Source organism: Phodopus roborovskii, unplaced genomic scaffold (genome assembly GCF_943737965.1).
Source record: "Phodopus roborovskii unplaced genomic scaffold, PHOROB, whole genome shotgun sequence".
Taxonomy (NCBI): Eukaryota; Metazoa; Chordata; class Mammalia; order Rodentia; family Cricetidae; genus Phodopus; species Phodopus roborovskii.
The window spans coordinates 50,975,841-50,996,977 of record NW_026126418.1 but is presented as its reverse complement, the minus strand read 5'-3'; the positions used below and the strand labels follow the sequence as shown (position 1 = coordinate 50,996,977).

General features: G+C 42.3%; 1 protein-coding gene across 5 annotated transcripts in view; it reads right to left on the bottom strand.

Moving 5' to 3' along the window:
- Cacnb4 (calcium voltage-gated channel auxiliary subunit beta 4) overlaps positions 1-21,137 on the bottom strand; it is a 243,446-nt gene that overhangs the window by 124,927 nt on the left and 97,382 nt on the right. For 2 of the 5 annotated variants that reach the window (XM_051184702.1, XM_051184703.1), the window contains exon 1: positions 521-920. The exons of 2 other annotated variants lie outside the window; for them this stretch is intronic. Coding sequence is in view for 1 of the 3 variants with exons in the window: in XM_051184701.1 (XP_051040658.1) it covers positions 521-565 (45 nt within the window). In the remaining 2 variants the exon portion in view is untranslated. Of the gene's footprint in view, positions 1-520; positions 922-21,137 lie in introns of those variants that run through there. One more of the 5 variants, XM_051184701.1, reaches the window with a different exon arrangement.

Sequence of the window (21,137 nt, the reverse complement as noted above, 5' to 3'; positions counted from 1 at the left end):
CACCTACCGCCTCTGCACTGGAGTATTGTGTGCACGACCCTTGCATCTGATTTCCTTAACAAAGAAGCAGCAGAGACGGCACCGCTTGTCGGGCCAGTAAGCACATAATAACCGCTACAGCTGAGGACCTTCCATTCATGCTAGCTCAACAAACAGTGTTATTATATAATGAATGAGTCGTTCCTGTGAACCCTGTGGCTGGAAAAAACAGCACTTTCTGCACAGTTTTAAACAGGTCTTCAAGGGGCAGTTATCCCTCATGAATCCAATGTGGCCCTGGTGACACAGAAATCCCAACAACCTATTCTCGTAGGTGGCTTCGCTATCAAGTTAATTTCCCTTCTGCCTTACAATAAATAATTTCAGTTAGCTGCAAACTACACAGAGAATACACAGCTGCCAGCAAGCACCCCAATGCTGTTGGCTTTCAGCTCCATGTTTCCTGCGTTGCCTAAGAAATAGGAGGGGGGAATGGGAGGAGGAAGAGGAGGAGAGAGGGAACCGGCTATGAAATACTTACAGCCTCCGAGTCTTCAACTCCATGCAGGTACAAATCGTCATACATGGAGGGCTGATAATCCACAGCACCTCTTTTAAGGCAAAAACAAAATTGCTGCAGAAACCACAGCCAGAGCTAAAAAAGAAAAAGGCCTCTTTGGAAGAGCTGTGCCTGCTTTATCAATTCCTGTGAATTTACCAGGCAAGATGCTACTCATTCACATCACACAGGGAGAGGTTATCCCCAGAGGCAGTCCAGACCTGGCATCTTATCTGCCTCCCCAACACAGAGCATAAAAAGCAAAAGCCTTCCTCAACCACAGACTGGTGACAGAGCTAGGAAAGCGGCCTCTGATTGGCTCGGCTTCCCTGCTTCAGTCAGCTGAAGAGCCTTCCCTGGGAGAGTGGAGGGTGACTCTGAGCATCCTATCCAGCATAGAGATGCTTCCTGTTTTAACCGTAGCGTTAGTTCTACAGTGAACACTTTGCAGTATCGAAAAGGCTGTTTGAATGCTTAGAAAGGAGGGCTATCAGACACTCAGAACACAGCCACTCATCCTCGTGATTCAGTACACAGTTAGAGGAGGGAGAAAAGGAGGGATTTTATTTTTCACTATTCATAAAGACAGGCAGATACCAATCTCCACCCAACATCTGTATTGTGCAGAGGTGATTTAAGTTAAAGGGACACTAAATCACACAGAAAATTTCAATCTCTGTGAAGGGAAGTGGATAGAATACAGATGGAAAGATTTATGGCATCTCTATAGGAAAAGTTTTCAATATTTTCACCAATCTCTCTCTCTCTCTCTCTCTCTCTCTCTCTCTTCTGTGTGTGTGTGTGTGTGTCTGTCTGTCTGTCTCTCTGCCTCTCTCTCTCCCTCTCCCCCCCTTCCTCCCTCCTTCCCTCCCTTATTGGAAAGATAACACCTCTGTGTTGCTAGTGGAGTCTGGAGAGGAAGCCCAAAACCTCCCAACTTTTAGATGCAAAATTGAACATTCTTCTAGTTCAATTTGTTTAACATTCCTCTTTAAGTACCAGACTAAGTTTTTCTTAGAACTCTTCATCTGCTTCCTGTACATAAACCTGTAACAGTTCATAACAGCATTGATTATTCCCTCCAATTCCCACACCATACTCACAATGGCCTAGGACAAACTCTGTAATGGTGTTACCTGAGAAGGAGTTCCCCCATGTAACTTATGGTTGTCTGCTAGCCAGTAATGGATTACAGCCTGAACCAGGAAAATTGACAGATCACTCTAAAAAGAACACAGCTAGATTTGGAAAGAGGGGCAAACAACATCATCTAGAGAAGCTACATAAGTCACAGGAGTAAAAAATAACCCAGAAACCCCACATCAACTTTGCCACCAACTTGCCAGCTGATCTGGGCCAGTCAGTCATCGCCTCTGTGGGTTTTTGTTTCTTCAGCTTCAACATTGAGGGGAAAAAAGAACTCAGACAATGAACTTTGCATGTCTAAAATGCAACATAAACATTTACCAGTGACAACCCTGCTTTGTCAGCCAGAAGGCATTGGTTGCAGTTCATGGGAGCTCAGCAAGGAGTCACTGGTCCAGACTGGGAAAGGTCAGTCTCCCAGTCTGTGTCTCTGAAAAGCCTAAGACTAGAGCAACAACCCACCGAGCCATCCAAAGTCACCCAAGAGCTACCACAGCTTAGGCTCACACACCCATTCTTCCAGGTTTGTGATGAACCAACCATTAATGGCTTTCAGTCACACTTGTGGATCTCAGTACCTAATCACTTTTGAATCTACTGGGTCCTCCACACTCTCTAGATGGCAAGTTCACACAAGATGTTGGCTTTGAGTCTCTGCCTACCCAGAAGACAGTGGGAGAAGAGGTATGTTCAACAGAGTCTACACAGAGAATACTGAGCCAGCTCCACAGCTGTGTCCTGGTACAGGATGATGGCCGGTGGACCACCCAGCTCCCCAGAGCACCAATCTACAAGATGACTGGGTTGGAGGAATTCTAAACTCAAATCCATGTCTCAGGTCTGGTTGTATTTTAATATAGTATTATTAATTCTTTGAGGATGCCATACAATGTATTTGCATCATTCATCTCCAACTCCCCCCAGATCCAACTCCACCCTGTCCCTAACTTCAAAATATTGTTTTAATGAGCTTTTAAAATACTGCCATACAATGTTTTAGAATATACAGAAAGCCAAGACAAGGTCTTCTTTTTTTTCCTCCTCAAATTCTCCAAGATAGTTCCTTATTTTACTACTTCAACTGAGAGCATAGCCGTTTCCTGATTGTTTTAAAACAAGAATCAGTTAAAGGGAGAGAAAAGAAGTTGTCTGCTTTCAGAATCGACCAAAATGGGTGAAACCTTCCCTGCTGGGAAACTGTACAAGGCTCAACAGCTCCCCCACATCTGGCTGCCTCATGTACTACCTACTAATGCTGATGCAAAGCCTACAAGGCGGGTTGTAAGGAGCTGGGACTTGCTTCACGAGCCACTCCCACAACAGTCTGCCATCTGACTCAGGGTGGGCTTGTCAGTACAGAAGCCCTGAGTCAAGCACAGCAGCTGTGTTACTCCTTGCAACCCCACACCCAGCTTAGGAAGGGTAAGAGTAGATGTATAGCAGGACCAGGCTGCCTCTGCCTGCTTCCCATGAATCAGAGACAAATGTCAGACTCAGAATCACTAGCCAATAAGGGACCCCAGAAGTCAGCCAAGCAAGGTGCTTCTCCTACTTGGAAAGGAAAATTGCTTTCTTCAAAGCCTGTATTCTATACATGTTTTCTTAGCTTGTATTATATGCAACTTAAGAGTGTTCACTTCTTTCCCTGGCCCTGTCCCCACAAATGGCATAACTGGTTTTGCTCTTTCTGCCCCCCCCAACACCTCCATCCTTTTCTCCCTCCCTTCTATTCCCTTCCTTCTGTTACAAGGGGTCTCACTCTGCTGCCAAGCTATCCTCAAACTTGAGATCTTCCAACTACCACCTTCTGATATATATATATATATATATATATATATATTCTCACTAGACCTAGAACTCACCAGTTTTGAGGACCTACCATCTGGGATTACAGACACACACTGTATCTTTCACATGGGTGCTAAGGATCTGGGTTTGGGTCTTCATGTTTGTGCAGAAGAAATGAACCATCTCCCCCGCCCCTAACTACCTCCATGATGAAGCTTTCAAGTTAGTGAGAGGCAGGGAGCATGTTCCCACCAGTTATTGGTGAAGTACAGAAAGGTCACCATGTTCGGGTGTGAGGGTGGGGGTCCTGTGCCTTTCTACTTTCTTCATTGTGAAAAGTGTCTAATCAAAAGCCAGTGGTGGGGGGCAGTGAGGTGGTGTAGAGGGTAAAGGTGCTTGTATTACAAGCTGAAAGACCTAGGTTCAATCCTCAGGTAAAGGGGGAAGGAGAAAACTAATTTCCACAAAGAAGTCCTTTGACCTAAACATGTATGTATACACACACACACACACACACACACACACACACACACACACACACACACGAGGAATACACATACACAATTATTAAAACTAAATTTTAAAAGCCATTTGGTCACCCATAAGCTGAGAGCTTCAAACTGAACAACAGACTGGGAAGTCTGCCCCCTTCAGGACTGGAACCCATCCAAACCCGTCACCCAAAGGTTTCAGCCCAGTATTTGGGTAGATTCCATAGTTCAGAAGAACCTTGGTGAGGGACTTGGTTCCAGAAATCTTCAAAGGATGTAGACATCAACAGAAAAAAGAACTTAGAACTGTGGGAGAACTTGTCCATCTCTGTCCCCAAATGCACTGTCTGGCTTAGAAGCCCTGAAAGGTCCCTCGAAGCCTCCTATTTCACACCATCTCAAGTCCCCAGCTTTTGATGAAGAAATGCAGTGAGTCTATCAGGTTCAAGTTCCAAGAGCCAAATTTCATGGGTATCCCCCACAGCAAGACGTGCAAAGAAACCAAGGATGGGACACTCATGCTTTTGACTGTGAATTTTCCAGGCTAAAAGAATGAGAGAACCACTTCCTCCTGGTTTCCCATCTCAGACTAAACTGGGATTACTGGAAAGCCCAGAGGTTTGAATTGCATTGGTATTTCAGTACCACACTTGCCTCTATGGACTGAGTGGCTTCAAAACCACAGAGCCTCCCAGAGGCTGTCACAAATGTGAGGGTGCTCTCCCAACCAGGTTTCACCAACATGCTTCCTTTTACCACTCCATACATGCAGTGGCTCAAGTCAGAAGATTCAGCTGTATCCTTCTGTGTCTAGAACTCCTACATGGTTCTTGCAGAGCTTCATCTTGGTATCTGACAAATGCCTCAACTGATTTGGTAAGATGAGGAAATACCAGGGTCCTTACCAAGACACCTGGTATGGTAAGACACTTCTTTCCACTTAGTCTTTGTTGACTCCAGACATAGTGACCTATGAGAAGTGACTTTTTTTACTGAGTGCTGAGCCCTGTGGTTCAGTAAATTCATGGGTTTGTTAGGAGAATAGGGCACCAAGTATTTTTGCCTTCTATGTGTTTGGTAAGGATGGTGAAGAGGGACAGAAAAGGCGAGAATAACGTGATATGCTATGAGTTGTGGTAGCCATGAGCAAGAGAGTTGGAGCAGTTTCAGAAGCAAAAGAAATTGATACACAACTTTTTTTCAGCCAGATTTCTCTGAAATTTAACTCTTCTAAGCCAATGTAATTATATATTCAATGGCAGGACTCTTCAAGGTCCAGAAAGAGGCCAAGGAATAATGTTTGGGCTCAGCAAACCCAGCCTTCCTTTTGGCTCCATGGACTGGAACACAAGCTCAAGGTCTTTGGCAGTTTAACCCTGGGAATTATAGTGCTATTTTGTCAGTGAGCATGGCCTGCTGGCTGATTTTCTCCTCTTCTCTGCAAGCACCCAAGCACTCCTTTGCCTCTAGAACTCTGTGTGGCATTCTAAGTGTTAATATCAGAGCTCCTCCCAGACTCCCTCAGACAGGTGGTGGCAATGTGGCACAAAGAAGAATGAGAGAAAAATAAAATTTAAAACCAACAACCACAGACATCAGATAGTAATTTTCACTATCATCTTCTGAGTTTTTCTTCAGCCTCACTACCCAGGCATGTCCTGGAATCTCGTTTGTAACTTCAAGGCAACAAATGAGTCCAAGAACTAATTACCTAACATGTGAAAGGCACAGAGGAGGTAGAGTGGAAGAACTGGCTTTTGTTTAAGGTAAGCAGAATAGAAGCAAGGCTGTGTAGATAGACTACCACCCTGAAGGCCCACTCAGTGCATTGTGGGTAAAGGCAGTCCTTGGGCCATGTATTTGCATTGGGAGTGTCAGGACCTACCACTGTGTAACAGGAACACTACAGAGCCAGGAGGTTATGAGGAAGGACCCGAGAGTCAGGCTGCCTGCATTTCATCCCAAGAAGGTAATGCCATGCTACTTTGACTTTCCGTGCCTTGATTCTCTCATTTGCAGAATATGGACCAGAGCAAGGTTCTTGTGCAGCTCAGAGTATAAGATGCTCAGAAGGATGCCAGGCACAGCCTCAGTGCTCCATGTGCCGTGATTATTATCCCTCTCAGCCTGGGCTCTGGCCTGAGCTCATACAATCCTTTGCCTCTGGAGTAGATTCCCTAACATTTGCACCTGATACAAGGACTGATCCTGTCAATCCCCACATAGGTCCCTGGGCTCTGTCACCAAAGCTGATACTGGCATCCTGCCTCCTGTTGTCCTACTTAACTTCATGCCAGCTCTTCCGGCTGCCTACCTGCTTTATCTGCCCTGGCTGACTGCTCCTTATGCTAATATTGGCATGCTCGCCAGAGCTCCTTTACCTCCCAACACTCGCCAGTCTCTGTGCCTCTGGTGTGTCCTCTTGCTCTCATGCTAACCTCTCCAACTGCTTGGTTTGTTAACCCCACCCCCAGCCCAGTGCTTAAAAAAAAAAGAAAAAGAAGAAAAAAACAAAAAACACCCCCAGGAAAGCCCTGAAATGAATGCTACAGACTATGACAGCAAGGAGGCAAGAGGCGAGTGGGAAGGGCAGGCGGAAAGAGAGAGGTAGCTATAAAGAGGCAGACACTGAAAACTCCTGAGACTCCCCAGGTAAGAATGAATATGTGCACCAGCTACCCTCTTCCCTGACACATTTGATGGATTCAGGAGAAAATACTTCATAATTCATAAAAGAGCGAGTGAAGGTAAGGCATATTAAAAAAAATACCTGTGGCCTACTCAACTTGCCAGAAATTCCCCTATGATTGACATATTACTCAGAATCTCTCACCTTTTCAAATTTCTGCTGGAAAAAAAAAAAATTCAATCTCTTGGCAAAACATTCCATAATGGCACAATTTTCACAAGTGCTACTTCCATTTATTTTCCAAAGTAAACCTAGGAGATTAGCCCATTGGTCTCCTCTCGGTTTCCTACCCATTGTTTACCCACTGTTACTAATGTCCCAGTTCCACTTTCCAATGGTAGTCACTGGCTGCTCCTCACAACCACAGTAAACACGGGGGCACTAAGGTCAAGACATGGCTATGCCCCAAAAGCCAACTGGGAATGACAGATACCACAGGCATATTGAAGCAAGACCTGGACCATGGAGATGGCTGCAATGAAAACCCTTGCCTTTTGAGAAACTGATGAGAACTGGGAAGTAATTTGATTCCTTTATCTGCAAAGCTTCAGCGGGAGTGTGGGAGGCAGGAAGGGAGCAGCCTTGTTCCCCCAGCAAAGCAGAAATGAATCAGCTACCAAAGTACTACTTGGGGTGGTGCAGAACCCCCCCTCTGCCAACACGGGGCTCCTTTGACCCCATGATCCCAGGTCTACTAGGAAGGGTAAATGGTTTTGGTTTGGTTTGGGTTTTAATGTTAAATTTTCTATTTTGTTACTACTTTTAGGTTTAAAAATGTATGCCTTCCCTTCAAGGAAGAGCTTTTCTCTTTGATTTAATAAAGAGCCAATAGCAAGGGTCCAGACATTCTGTGGGGCCACCAAAAATCTCTTCAAATAAGTAAATAAAAATCAGATTGTACTGGTTCCAATTAAATATCTTCTAATGCCTTCTCACCATTTTTGGAATAAAGACGCAAATCCTAAACATGGGCTAACATGGTCTGTGCATGTCTCCTCTTGGATTCCTCATTCTGCACTCTCTCCCCTTTGCACCAAACCAGCATCCCTGAACACATCAATTTCCATCCACCTGCAGCTTTGTCTAAACGCTGAACTCCACCTACTCCCTTGAACACACAGGGATTGAGAATGAGGAATAACCTCTGTAACTTGAATGTGAGTTCCATAGTGTTTTAGTTAGTCCTCTATTGCTGTGACGAGACACCATAACCATGAAAATTCTTATAAAGGAAAACATTTAATTGGGGCTGGCTTACAGTTCCAGAGGTTTCGGCCATTATCATCATGGCAAGGAGCATGGTAGTATTCAGGAAGACATAGTGCTAAAGAAGGACCTGGGAGTTATACATCTGGATCTTCAGGCAACAGGAAGAAAGAACCACTGCTCCTGGCTTTTGTTTTTGAAACCTCAAAGCCTATGCCTAATGACACACTTCCTCCAACAAGGCCACACCTCCTAATCCCTCTAAAGTACTGCTATTCCCTGATGACTGAGTATTCAAACACATGAACCTATGGGAGCAGTCCTTCCTTCTTTTTTTCTTTCTTTCTTTCTCTCTTTCTTTCTTTCTTTCTTCCCTTCTTCCTTTTCTGTCTCTCTCCCTCCCTCTCTCTCTTTTCTTTCTTTCTTTCCTTCCTTCCTTCTTTTCTTCTTTCTTTCCACATAACAGCCAAAGTTTCCCCTCCTTCCTTCTCCTCCCAGTTTCTCCCCCCAGTACCTCTGCTCCCACCACCACATATGGGAAGAAAGACTGTAGCATTTTATTCATCATAATCCCACTGCCTAGCATAGTACCTTGTATATGACTGGTTTCCACAAATCCAATAGTTCATGACTGCCTTCAATCCTTGGCCTCATCTGTACCTTGGCTATCAAAACAGTGCAGTGACCAACAAAAAAACAGTTCACAAAGTAAAATATGGGGATTTGCTTTGCTTTTAGGTTTTGGCTTTATAGTATCTTTTTAACTAAGGAAATCTGAACTATGAGTATCCACATTTTTATAAATAAAATAATTTACATTTGGCATTGGTGTGTTGCTTTAGCAACACCTTTGTTTCAAAAAAAAAAAGAATGGCTGACAATGTGCTAATGGAAAGTGTTTGGGGAGGGTTATTGTTTGTTGATTGGGCTGTTGATTGATAGAGACAAGATCTCATCAATTTCCATGTTTCCATGTTTGGCTACTAATGCCCCCCCATCTGGAAGGCTGATACCTCCACTCTCCCAAACACTAGACCCTGGCATTTTCTATTTGGAGAATGTATTCCTTTCCTAAGGTCCAACATAAATGTCACAAAGACCTTTACTCACAATTAGATAGTATTTCTATGATCCTTTCCTAAACCCCAACATTCTTTCTGCCTCCATAATCCATGCAGCCTCATGTAGTAGAAACTATATGGTAAGTATAAAGAGAAGTCAATGAGCTAGGAATGTGTAGGTCAATGTCAGGGCTATATGGGATTTAGAAAACTAATCATAAGCTGGAAAATTTGTGTTGGGAACCTAGATCTAAGCTCAGCTTGTGTGAATAGGGGAGCTCTTCTTGAGTAGACTACATGTGCAGATGGAATGTTGGTGGAGGATTAATGGGGAAGAATGAAATAGGGACTAGGATAGTTCCCAAAAATGAGATTTTGGAAAATCACTTAATTGCCTTTGGAAAAGAATGCCACATCACATATCCCTCAAAAGCAAACACTATTTTAGGCATCTTCTGAATGCCTTTCCATGACCCAGTACCTAATACAACAGCAGGTAAATAACTGAAGTACAGAAAAAAAATCATTAGAACAAAGCTAATGAAGGTACCATGACAACTCCCACAAAGGAACATAGCAAGGAAGGGACTGTGTATCCAAAGTTCTGCCACACCGTGTGCATCTTTAGGCACCTGGCATGCTAAAACCCCAGGAGAAACACGAAGATCTGTCTAAGTCCAAGATACTGAGCATTCTAGACCCTTCCTGAAAGTGGCCCTAGCTCTTTAAAGTCATGCTAGATGTCAATAGGATCATCTCAGACAAATGACCAGTCTTAGCCTGCAGGCTAACTGGACTTGGTGTCTGCCACTCTCTGGGGTGTCAAGAGAAAATGGTGGTTTGGGCATGTGGCAAAAATGACTAAAATCCCTAGGAGTGCATTTCTGTTTCTTCCATTTTACAATAAACCTAGTTCCATGTCCGAGCATATGATTCTCTAAGGAAAACCCTGACTACCTTCCACTGCCTCTGCTACACCAGATGTTTACTTTGTTCTAACCGAAAGACTGGGAACTGAGTCACATGAACGATGTCCTCACCACATCCTAAAGAGGATAATGACTACCACATACTCTTTGCCTGTTCCTTTACATGTGGCATTGATGAAACAGTTTAATGACGACCTCACACTAATCATGAAGAGTTAATAGGGTAAAGGAACTTCTACATCATTAACTGAAAGGCATTTTCATTATATCAGGATAAGTCATGGGAGGGTGGGGGATATTTTTTTTCATTGCAGCAACCCAGTTTAACTAAACAGCTATAAAAACAACCAAAACATATAGGTCATTTGAATAAGAACAAAGGCAATCATAAAAATAGTCCCAGAAGACAAATACTGGACTTGGAGAAAGGTAACTCACTAGATTATATCACATCCTCTAAATTTTCTTTCACAAATGCTAAAAACACCCCAAAAATGGTCATCAACAGCAAATCCCCCAACTGCCCTCCATCCACATCATAAATAGAATGCTGAGCCCATGTATTTTCTCAAGCAAAAGCAAAATGCTGTGAGACAGAGGCACACAGAGACATATGGAAAGAGACAGAGACAGAAACAGAGAAAAATAAAGTCATAGAGAGAGACAGAGACAGGGACAGACACACAAAGAGAGAATTTTACAAAGCCCAAATAATGTAAGTTCAGAGAAGAGCTTCAGCTGGAGCTCATTAGGAAGGTCACCACCAAGAGAGACAGTCCCCACCTTTTAGCAAAGCCCTTGAGGACTTGCTCGGGGAGATTTGAGTTTTTAATATCACTTCTGTTAATTCCCAGTTTTCTCAGTCATTTCCTCTGCAGTCCTGGATGGAACATTCGTTGGAGCACTAAAGTCCAAAGGCTTTCCTCAAGAGGCAGGAACAGAAACAAACTGAATTACTCAATATAAATTCCAAATCTCAGAAGTGATTCTCACATCAAATATTCAAGAAAAATAACATTAATCTACACAGAAGATAGTATGAGTTCAAGAAGAAATAACAATGAAGACACAGTTTGGACAGAGAGAAAGTAAAAGAAAGTAGACAACTTGACCCCTAATTCCCTTATATGAGTAGATGTATCTCAGGAGCACTAATACACTACAGACTTCAGTAACACACATGCTCACACGCGCCTTTACAAAATGATTTGGCAGTGCATTTGAACAGAAAATGAATTTTTACTTGTTTAAAAAGGATAGGCCAAAGAATTTAAAATAACCATACCCAGCTGGGCAATGGTAGCGCATGTCAACACTAGGGAGACAGAGGCAGGCAGATCTCTGTGAGGTTGAGGCCAACCTGATCTACAGAGCTGTTACTCAGAGAAAACCTGTCTAGAAAAGAAAAGAAAAAAAATTAAAAACCAAATAAATATTTACCTATTATATGCCTTATAGTACCTCTGGCTCACTGGATGTCTGAATTCTGTGTGGGAGGGAAAGCTATAAATACTGCTTGACCCTCTGATTTTTCATGCCTCAGAAATCTATTTTCTTATGAACTGTAAGAGGCAACCATACCACAATTTTCAAAACTGGTAGTTTAAACAAATTATTCTAATAGTTCCTTTTAGTTCCTTTTTCAACATCAAATTAGGTTTAAATAAATAGGCAACAACACAATATAGCAAAGTGGAAATCATTACAATCATAACACTCCCTGTGGCTCTCTGGCCCACGGGTCCCATGAGCACAGAATGGCTGCATCAACAGGCTCTGAGTGTCTGTATGTAGGGCAAGACACATGCTAATTATCTATTCCAGAAAGTTCAATGATGCATTGGTGGGGTTCTCCGAGTACTAACAGCCAGTATGAGAATAGGAATATTGTTGGTAAGCATTCAGATTTTCATCACTTAATGAGAAATAATAAGTGTATCTCAACTGGTTCCCTTCAAAGCTCCCTGTTAAAGTCTCACATTGAAGGACAGTGTCAAGCAGATGGGCCATGGACATCTTACTTGAATAGGTAGTCATTAACCAACACAGCAACTTTGAGATTATTATCCTATTCTCAATTAAGTGAACCAAATATTAAAAATTGAGGCTCGGAAGAAGAAGGGATGCAAACACATCTGGCAGTCTTCTGTTCCTTCAGACATCAGCTGTTGCTGCATTCATATGACATCTAGCTGGTCAACACAAGGGGAGAGGTGTCAGAAATCATGGACTACTTCCTGACATCACACAACCCTGACTCTGTAAGAGAGTAAGCCCCATGTAATGGCTCAATGCCAGCACTCAGGGGGCTGAGGCCAGTCTTGGCTACACAGTGCATTGGAGGTTAGCCTGGGCTACATGAGACCCCATCACAAAAACAAAATTAAAACTTTTTTCATTGTATTTATCTGTCACATGACACTTCTTCCACATATTTCTGTTTACCCATATTTCATTTAACCTTCCTTGCTACCTATGACTCAAATCTCCAATCTTCTCCTTGGAGGTTGACTCAATATAATGAGCTCTCCAATGGCCAACTTGTTCAGAAAATACTTGCCTTTCAAGCGCTGAATGGATTTTTCTTTTAATTATACCAGTAAAATATGTTTTTAAAAAGGTATTATTGAAAACCTGAGATAGACAAGAATGAAATTTGTAGTCTTATTACCGAGCCATGCTATTATTTTGATATTTTTTTCCATTTTTGTATGCCCTCATTTTACATTTAGAATGTGCTCTGTGTAAACTTTCATATTCTCTCAATAGCAACATTAGCATATCCTCATGCTATTAAAACCTCCTAATAAACATCATGTATCAAAATTCTGTAATATGTCATATATGGGCACACTGTGCCATTCCATTGTTTTAAATATAAAAATGTTAGAATTATACTAGTCTGCAATTCAGATAATTGCCCTGGGCCATATTCCCAGATATTCTTTGGCCAAAGAGTAGGAGCATTTTAAGCCTGTTGATCACACTGCCAAATTTTGTATGGAAAAAATTGAACCAATTTACATACCTATTAGCTCATGTAGTTCTACCCAGGAGTGGGATGAGTGGAGAATACAGGTCTAATCTTTTTTATCTTAAAATTACAACTACCTATGCATCATATTTGAAATTTTTTATTGAATAAATCTTTTAAGAGTCTAATTTTTAAACTGTTAAATTGCTATGGAATAAATCTCAAGCTATTGTAGTTTTCATTTTTCATTCTTGCTAACAAATAAACAAATGAAAATATATACAATATTTTTATAAATATGACTTAGTTTCTCTGGGTGAGGAATTCCATATCTAAATGCTAGAGCCATCAATGCACTATAATCCCTGTCTAGAAACCTACAGAAGCAGCATTTAAGGGCTCTCAGACATGACAGATTAGAGCTTATGGAGATATTTAAAACTTCACTTGCGCTCCAGAAACTCAAAATATTAAAGGCTGTATAAGCCAGATTTTTCTTAAAATAAAACAAAACAAAAAACCCCACAGCTACTCTATTAGGCATGTGACTGGGAAGCCACTGGCTTAAGATTAAGTTAGCTAGATATCATATTCATTGAATTAATGGGCATGCAACTATCACCATATAAACAAGACATTTGTTTTTTTCTTCCCAGAAGTATGATTTTGCTCCACAGTTCTGACCTTACATCCATGAAGCAACTTGTTCATCCTGTGAGGTTGCTTTTACCAGGGTGATATAACCTTGATCAAGGCTGCCAGTGATGGGAGATGTCATTCTGTAAATACGTTTCTCTTATTGGTTAATGAATAAAGCACTGTTGGCCAATAGGAAAGCAAGAAAAGTGGGATGAGGAGACTAGGGGGAGAGAGGAAGTAGTAGGGAGGAGTTCCAAGATGGAGGCCCTACAGGTTAGTACGCCAGGCCTCTCTCTCTGGTAAGATAAGACCTCATGGAAATACTTAGATTAATAGAAATGGGATAATATTTAAGACACAGCCAGCTAAAAAGAAACTAGTAATTGACCGACAACATTATATCTACTACAGATTCTCTGTGTTTTAATTGGGGCTGATACGGAGGTGGGCCCAGATAGGCAGGAAAACTACTCTTAACACTGCCAGTTTCATTTCTAAGAATGTTCTTCCTTTACAGGAAAAGGAAGTAATCCAAACTGTGATGCGCCTGGAATTTAGCTGAAGTGTTGACACAATATACGATGAACACCTGGTATGAATTTTCAGAGAGTCATCTGCAGTTTATGGGCCTGGGATATGAGTCCCTTTTACAGTGAAGTTTACAAAAACATGAAACCACAGCTGGCTCTCCAAACTACCTTCAATCCCACCCCCATCTTTGAATTGTCAATTATGCCCCCTGTTAAGCACGCTGGGACTGTCTGTGGCTACTGAAGGTAAAGCTATATCCAGCATAATCAACCTGAAATGGCAGAGGCTTACCTTGGCTCACTCTTAGAACTAGGTTATCTAATACTCCAAAGGGGATAATGGGAAGGGCGCAGACAGAAAAGTTATCTGCATATCATCAGTGGCATAATCCACTTAGCTGGGATCTACTAGCCTAAGAAAAGCCCAGACCAATCAGGTTCCCTCAGCAGTGTTTGGCAGATGCAGATATTCCCCCATTAGATGGGGATGAGGGGAGGGAATAGGACAGGACCATGACAGAGGTCTAAATGAACTATTATCAACTGGGAACAGAGGCTCTTCAAGAGTTATTTTTATGTTTGTTCCTCTTCTCCTTGGGTGGCAACCGTGGCCACTCCCTACCACCACAGAGTGTAGCCATCCTGGTGGACTTAAAGGAAAAGAATGTAAGGCTGGCAACCTGCTTGTGCAGTAACTGTTGGGTCAGAGGGGATGGATAAACCAAAGTCCCTGACAAATTTGCTACTGCAAAGCACTTGATTTCCCAGCAAGAAAGGCAAGGGGCAGGTTTTATTTTGGTAAAGTAGGGGTTCAAATGAATTCTTGCATCCTTTCTGGAAATCACTGCCATCCTCACCACTGCCATGCCAAACAACTTGGGCCCTTGGTAAAAATTAACTAACAATGATGGATAGGCTATTTGAACTTGAAAAATTAAATCTTCATGCAGCAATAAATATTCTTCATGACACACAAGTGCAGCCCAGGGGATGCTTCAACTGCCTGGCTTGGCTGAATTCAGAGAACAGCTGAAGTGTACACTCTGTTTCACTTTGTTCATCCCTCTCCAGAGACTACTTTGCCTGACTTTGGGATGTTTCTTCCACAGACATCACCCTCAAAAAAGCCCCAGGACAGAAAAATGGAGATGCCACTAACCACAATCAGCTGTGGTGAGGCAGCCCAGAGACCATGACTCTCTTGATGCTTTGAGCCAAATTAAAGAAAAGGGGGTGGGGGTGTTATTAGCGAATGCACTAGCGCTGGGAGGCAAACAGGACACACACCCCAAACGGCAGTCACAAGGTCGCACCTTCACACCTCAGCACCAGCAAGTGTCACTGCAAATACCACACCAGCACTTTTGCTCTTCTCCCTTATTTTATTTTCTAAATTTAGAGCCATTTCAGACGCTGCTAACTCAGATAACTGAGTAAGTACGCGAAGGAGAGTGAATCATAATCTGATGAGGCCCACCAACCTCAATCTCTCGCCTTTTGTAGATTTCCATTTATAGTGAGTGACAACAGCTCTGTCACTGTGCATCGCCCATCTTCTGCTACTCATATAATTTTGCTAAAGACATCTCTTTACACTATCCCCTAGAGACCAGCCTTCTCTTTTAAAATTCAGAGTCCATGAAAATCTTTTTAAAGTGTTCTCTTCCTTACCAAATAATTCATTACCAACTGAAATGTAACGGTATGAAAGGCTGGATGATGAGGATACAGTTGAGACAATCTGGAAATCAGAGTAAATTAAAATCTTCCTCAGAAGTTACTGGGGTTGATAAACTATAAATAAATGTTACCAAGTAAAGTTGTTCCCAAAAGTCAAAGGCGACAAAGGACAGCATCAAAAAGACAAACAAACTTGGCTTCTTATCCAAGGGTAACCCTCCCAATACCTTCTCACTTGCTCCTCTTTCTCAGTACTTACCAGGCCTTAGTCTGCTCTGATTTGATCAGTATATGAGCTTTTCCCATTTTATCACACTCACATAGAATCAAGAACCTTCTCCATGCTGTGTTGAGGTAGCTAACAGATAAAAGAAATCCCAAATTACTCAGATTACCCAGATTACAGAGGCTACCTCTGACCTCCTTCTGGCCTCTCACATTAGTCAGTCTAGGCTGTTATCAAAAATTATTGTAAACCAGAAGGTTAAAAAGATAAAAACTTATCCAAGTAGTGGTGCCACACACTTTAATCCCAGCATTCCAAAGATGGAAGCAGGCAGATATCTGAGTTCGAAGCCAGCCTGGTCTACAAAGAAAGTTCCAGGGCAACCAGGGCTACAAAGAGAAATGCTGTCTCAAAAACAAACATCTTTGGAGACACAGAGCAAGATGGAGACATCAGCATATTTGATGTCTTGTGGGGGCTTGTTTTCTGGTGTGCAAAGACATAACTGGCAGTTTGAAGATGGGTGTGGGATTCAAGGAAAATTGCAGAGCCACTTGCAGTTTCATATGTTTGTGAATGTCACTGTAAACCCGCAAATAATAGGGCCCACAATCCCTGACACATAGACTGCAGATGACTCTCTGGACTGAAAGAAGTGACAGTTTGAAACTTGAGATAATCTTTCTGCATCAGCCTCTTAATTGATGAGATTTACATGTAAAAGCTGGCACAGACATTAATGCCATCTTAAAGTTGCATCCTCATGACCTCATTACATTGCAAGGTCCCACTCCAAATGCCATCACATTGGACATGAAGGCTTCAGTGTTTGACTTCACAGGACAACACAAACACTCAGACTAAAGGAACTTCCCAGAACTCCACCCATGTCTGTCCTCGGTTTTTCCCTAAGTCCACAGGACTAAGTCCCCAGTCTTTTTGCCTCACAGTCTCCTTTTGCTGTTAATGACAATTACAGAATGTGGACATAGCAGTTAACTTCCTGTGTGGCCTGGAAGATTAGGTCTCCTTCCACTCCATTCTGTCAGAGACATCTCCTTCTTCCTTCTCGCTCTGATCTTCCCTGAGTTCAGAACCCCACATCTCTAGCCTCAGTATTAACCTGCTTTCGCATGCTCTCTAGGCTATAACCTAGTCTCCTTGTTTCAAGCAGCACTGAAGCACGTATTTATGCCAAGATCCCATTAATCTTAAACACCAACCACTTTTCCCTGGCCCCCCTTTCCAGCATAAACCTGTATCCACCTGTCCTTCACAGCCCATAGCCCATAGACAGAGTCAATCTATCACCACCACTGGCCCCAAGTATTCATTTCTTCTACATTCTCCCCTCACCATGATCTGGACTTCATCTTACTTCTGACTCAAAGGGTTCTTGCCAAGGGCACAGATGAGCTCAGTCATGGTGTTTAACAGTCCTCACATGGCCCCTGGCCATGCTGACCTCCCTTCTGCTGGATATTTTTCTGCTTCTCCAGGTCCATAGCATGTCTCTCTGGCTTTGCTTCTACCTTCCAGGTCATTGTTTTTCAAGTTCCTTTGTTGGGGCTTCATCTCTGGCCACCTCTCAAATATTTCAGAGGTCTACCTCCCATTACTAACAATCCAAAACCAGATATGTCTAATTAAACTTGGGGTTCCAAAACCACCTATTTGGCTGCCAGGAGACATCTCTCCTTCAATGCCCCACAGCCTAGCTATGTTGGACTTAGCAGGTCCAATAAAAACATATCACCATTTTTTTCAAATCCTGTTTATAACAAAGAATGACATCATCTGTCCAGCTTCTGTGGCTTGGAAATGTGGAAACCATTCCTTAACACTTTGTTCTTCCTTGCCACTAAACTCCAGGTTGCTATTGTTCACCTTAACAATGGCAGAACACCCATTCTCTTCCATTCCTTCCGTTTAATATTTCCAGGCTTCTCCTTAGCTCTCACCTCCTTTCTGGTCATACTGTAACCTTGCAAGCCACACACATCTTTCCACTGAATATCAACATAGTCCACAAATGATATCTGAAATGGTAACCTTGTCTATGAAATAAAATGTGAATTCTTGGGCTGGTAAGATGGCCCAAAAAAGGGGATTGCTGCCCAAATGACCTGCATTCAATTCACTCCTATGGGGGAATGAATAGTTGCACTCCCAAAGCTGCTCTTTGACCTCTACACATATGTGATGATACACATAGGCATGCGTACACACACACACACACACACACACACACACACACACACACACAATAAGTAAATGCTATTTTTTTTATTATTTAAACTATGGTTCAGAGATAAAATGCCACTTTTGGTGGTGTGTCCAGTCTCATTTCTTGCTTGTGGTTCTTCACATGACCTACCAGATCATCCCATGCTGTGGTTCCTAAAGCTTATTTAACTGCCCCAGGTATCTAAGCACACTGAACATCCTTCCTCAGAAAATGCTCTTCCATTTTCTACACCCCTAAGCTGTGTTCTAGTTATGGTTTTTATTGCTGTGAAGAGACACCATGACCATAGCAAAACTCTTATAAAGAAAAACATTAAATTAAGTGGCACCTTACAGTTCAGAGGTTTAGTCCATTATCATTACGGCAATGAGCACAGTGGCATGCAGGAAGACATGGTGCTGGCAACATCTTGATCAGAAGGCAACAGGAAGTGGACTGTGTCACTGGGAGTAACTTGAGCAAAGGAGACCTCAAAGTCCACTTCCACAGTGACGTACTTCCTCCAACAAGGCCACACTTACTCCAACAAAGCTATACCTCCTAATAGAACCATGCCCTTTTGGGACCAACCACCATAGTATTTACTGCACAGAAAAATCATTCAACATTTTTAACAGAGTATTGCAGGTTCTTGGACTAAATCTCATCCTTGGTAAGAAAATTTGTATTAAACACATTCCAATTCCTTTTACTCTCAAATTCTATCATGGGCACAAACAACACTGATCCTACAGAGATACAGTTTCAACTGAGCAAGCCAACAAGACAAGGGAACAGTTCATCTACTACATCACAAAGAGAAAGAATCCAAGGAGCAGCTTCAAAACTACTCAATGAGATAGCGTGTGTGACCACTGAAACCTTGCTAATGTCTAGTTTAAATGTTATTTTAAATGTTATCTCCTAGCTAGGAATGCTGGTTTGTATAGCTAAATGAAATGACATTACTAGTTAAGACTGACTTTGCAATGGCAAGCACATATGATGCAAATTATACTAAACTGCATAACTAATCTGTTTATCTTTCCTTATATCAGAAGACATGTGATGGGAGCCTATTCATGATAAGAGTCAGATTATCTCCAACATGTGACTGTCATAAAATCCCTTTAGAAAAGGGTGTGACCTCCAAACACTGGAGGTGTGTGAGCTGCTCACCCTCTTCTAACTGACTCACAGTTCAGCTCCAGGTTAGACTAGATTCTGAGTGCAGCAATTCCATTTTTGGAAGGTCCAGTTTGGCTCTCATTAATCAATAATAATTAGAACCAACAACCTGGATTGACTAGAGTCCAGCCCCGGGAGTCAATCTTCCCTGAAGCTGGAGTTCTCAGGGGCGCATCTTCTCATGCTGTCCCCTAAATAGCCAGAACAATTGGTTTCCATTCTCTACCCACCTGGGGGTTGAGCAGACAACTCTTCACTGCATCCTGTTACACATGGGTTTATACAAATGGTTCTGCACTGGGAGTAGCTATTCACTAGTTTTCAAACTCAGAAAATGTGCCAAGTAGCATGCCAATAACTACAGATGAGGAATGAAGAATGAGGCCTTGCTGTCAGGTGCAGAGGGTCTTCCTCTATTATAGTAATAAGCAAACAATGCTTCTCTCCGTCAATTTTTCTGACTTCCAATTTTAAAGTTTTTAAATTTGAAAAAGTAATCTTTCCAGGAAGTTCAAAAGAAGAGTCTGAAAGAAGTGTTGGTGTTGGCTCCTTTATCTTCCTGTGCTGGTAGCTGTCAATCTGCCTTTCCTCAGAGAAGAACCTTCCAGAAAGATCACAAGATGGAAGAATGAGGGAGACAAGAAATGGGATCAAAGAAAGAAGAAAAGCCAATCAAAGAGGATAGGCATTACTGTCTATAACAACATGCAAGTAGACTTGACCCATGAGAATTTCCAAGTGACAAAAAAACTTAATTAAGGAGATACTTAATCATCAACACTCCTATCCCATTGGTGGAGAGAAAGTGAATAGTTCTATGTGAGGACAGGCTTGGCTCAAGCAAGCTCCTGTGACTTCAAGGGAGAACACTGAGTTCCAAGAGAGAAAGGAAGCAGGTTTCACATGGAGGATATGTCTACCTCAGCTGAGCTGAAGTTGAAGGAGAGACAGAAGAAAGAATGCTCGAAGTCCCAACAGCCAGATTTACCTCAATGTAAGACTCTTTTGACTTACTTATTTGTATGTGGTAGTGAGGATGGGGGAAGAGTTGGCAGGTTGACTATCCCTGCATCTACTCAGCCCATAGTTAAGGTTATGAGTTGGCCCATCCCAACATCCAGCCCATCTTTGATCTGCTGGAGCATGTGAAGGGGTTGGTCCTACAGCCACAAAGTTGCAGTATCTCCACAACACAGGGCAACATCAGAATGTCCAAGAAGAGTTCCAGTGAGGGCCTAGCATGAATAATATAGCAGAAACCAGAGGCCTTGAACCAGACCAATGACTCTTTGCAATGAACACTTGCAAGTAAAAATACTGTCATGCTAGAGATTCCATGTAGATTTTTCTCTTGAGTTTTATTTTATTTGGGGCAGAGGGTGGATTTGAAGGGACAGGGAGATGAATGGGATACTGATGCATGATGTGAAAGACAAAGAATAAATTAAAAGAAAGTTTAAAAAGGATGGAACATTAAAGCAACTATAGCTTTGAGGTACTGTTAGTGAAACAATGAAGGGAAAATAAATATAGTAATTACTGGCAAGAACTATTGCCTGAGTAAGTTCTCTGGAAGGTTCCTGGTCTCTCCAGAAACATCATGACTGCTTCCCAGACTATAATAACAACAGTTCTTGGGCTGTTCACATGCAAGCCAGCACCCAAGGAAGCCATATCCTGACTATGCGGTCACATTAGGATGCCATGCTTACTCTCACATCTTACTTTACTCCAACTGGGACTCATTTTGCTACCTGAGAAGATGCTGACATGCTCAGCATTTAGCCGGTGTTAATTGAACTTCAAGCATCCTTTGACTGGCTTT